Source organism: Merops nubicus, unplaced genomic scaffold (genome assembly GCF_000691845.1).
Source record: "Merops nubicus isolate BGI_N331 unplaced genomic scaffold, ASM69184v1 scaffold35851, whole genome shotgun sequence".
NCBI lineage: Eukaryota > Metazoa > Chordata > Aves > Coraciiformes > Meropidae > Merops > Merops nubicus.
In genome coordinates this window covers 1-2,267 of record NW_008586842.1, presented here as the reverse complement: position 1 = coordinate 2,267, position 2,267 = coordinate 1, and the positions used below count along the sequence as shown (strand labels likewise).

The 2,267-nt window shown below is 57.4% G+C and overlaps 1 protein-coding gene across 1 annotated transcript; it reads right to left on the bottom strand.

Moving 5' to 3' along the window:
- Positions 1–471: 471 nt before the first annotated feature.
- Positions 472–2,262, bottom strand: ATXN1L (ataxin 1-like; the record flags this gene model as incomplete). Its single annotated transcript, XM_008948770.1, has 1 exon — positions 472–2,262. A coding segment is annotated over one exon (1,791 nt), but the record flags the coding sequence as incomplete, so codon positions are not given.
- Positions 2,263–2,267: the final 5 nt, after the last annotated feature.

Sequence of the window (2,267 nt, the reverse complement as noted above, 5' to 3'; positions counted from 1 at the left end):
GAAGAAAAGGGATACTGGGAGTAGAGCCCCCTAAACTCCAGTGGGGACCCATCTCTCCCCATCATGAGAAAGGAGTAATAAAATCTTCAGCAATTTTATCTGCTGCCTTAAGCCACGCCTGCCCTCCTCATCTCCCCACCTATCCTGAATGCTCAGCCCCTGCCCTGCAGGGAATGGGTGACTCGGGGAGGTGTGAGCAAGCCCCAGCCTCCCGCCTCTGGAATGCTCTCATCAAACGCTCACGGGCACGTCCCTGCTCTCTACCCCAGCGAGCCTGGTGCTGCTCCCTGAGGCACTGGAGCCCTCTTGATTACCCAAGAGGAGCTGATCAGCCACCAAACTGGAATAAAGCCAGTCTTGCCAGGCAGAAAGCAGCCTTGCTGGTGAACCTGTCAGGAAGTCTGTGCAATTTCTCCACCGGACGGCGAGGCTCACCTACAGGGGATGCCCTAGCTCACAGCCTCAGAGGGATCATTTCCCTGCATTAGAACGCCCTTCAATAGACAGCTTGACCTCCTGGGGAATGAAAGAGGGACGGAGCAGAGAGGGCCGAGGCTCCTCTGCCTGCATGCTGTATCTTTGGAAGCCTGGGGCTGTCCAGCTCTGCTGACTGCCAGCCTCAGGCTGAGAGGGTTCTGCAGAAGAGCTCTGGGCTGCACTGTCCCTATCTGCGTGGCTCTTCCTTTCAGCAGCTCTGTCAGATGGTTCTCTGGACCCCTGAGCTGTCCTTTCAGATCTCTCCCTAGCAGGTATCAACGGGTCGGTGAACGGGGAGTTAGCCTGAGGAGCAGAGCTGCCGTTCATGCTCTGTAAACTGATCGATATGCAGACGTCGCCCACCTGCAGCCTGTGACAGGGCAAAGCAAAGAGCTGAGCAGTCCGCCCGGGGCTACAGGAGGACCAGCCCTGGCCATACACAAAGAAGGGGTGCTCTGGGGGCACATCTATGCTCACTTTGCTTTGTTGCTCCCCAACCACAAAATGCAGTGTGACAAGCCCAGGCCACTGGCTTTCCTGAATATCCACCACGGTGCTGGAGTCGATCTTCAGGCCCCCGCTCACCTCTGCGCTGCGAACAAAGTCTTGAGTCTGCAGGTCTTCTACCCGCTTCAGCTCTCCCGTAGCGAGCTGGATGATGGCTCCTTTCATGAAGTGAGAGGGCAAGTGTGAGGAGCTGGGTGGCTGCAGCTGGGACAGGTCCTTTTCCAGCACGCTTCCTCGAGCTTGTGCATCTGGGCTCCGCTGCACCAGGGTTTCTGAAGTGGAAGACCCGATGGACTCGGCTCCAGCGGGAACCAGGACTGGCTTGCCGTTGGCTATCACCATTCCTTTGGTTAACTGTCTTTGTCTAACCGGCTCGTCAGGGGACACTACATATGGACTCCTGGACTGGCTTTTCTCGGCAGCAGCCCTTTCCACCGTGTTCCTCAGCGCATTCTTTGACTCCCCCTGCTGATCAGGGACATTATGGCAAAGGTTTAAAGGGCTCGGGTCATCTTTCCTCTGGGCTGCCAGAATGTGATAATCCTGAGATGCCAACACCCCCACCACCCTCTGAACCTCCAGATCAGTGTCTGGGCTGCTTCTGTGAGCCGGCACAGAGACCTCCGCTCTCAGCGCCTGGTAACCTGAAGGGAACTGTCCATCGACCACACATCCCACCGCAGCCCCTGGCAGACAGTCTTCAGCCTTACTGCTGGCAGAGTCCGCAGCCTCACTGGTCCTCACCACATTATGCTCCAGATGCCTCTGTCCACCATTGGCAGCAGCCACCTCTGAACTCAGCTGACCATCTTGCTGAGGAGACTCTGGGCTTCCGCCCGCTGTAGGTGTCTCGTATGCTGAATACCCTGGTGGGAGGCGGGACATCTGGTAATACACAGGAATTCTACCGGGTGCGGTATCTAACGGCTGGGTCCCAGCGTGGTGCTGCATCTGGCCAGCAGGAGAGATCGCAGAAGCGGAATTTTTGAAGGTGTGGGTAGGAGAGGTAGTCTGGGGGGAAGGCGCAGCTTCTTCCGTGAAGAGAGAGGCATATGGCACAAAGTGGGGGACATGAGAGGCGGTGAGGTTGGTGGAAGGAGACAGGAGAGGACTAGGCAGGAAGCCAGGAGAGCCAGCATAGGGCACCGTGTAATGTGAGCCGATGAGCTGCAGGGACGCTGGAGGGATCTGAGTGTAGTGGATAGGAGGGTAGGGTACCCCCGGGTGCTGGATTATTGGCGAGGTCATATTGAAGGCAGGGGGCAGGGGGCTCACGTTCACCA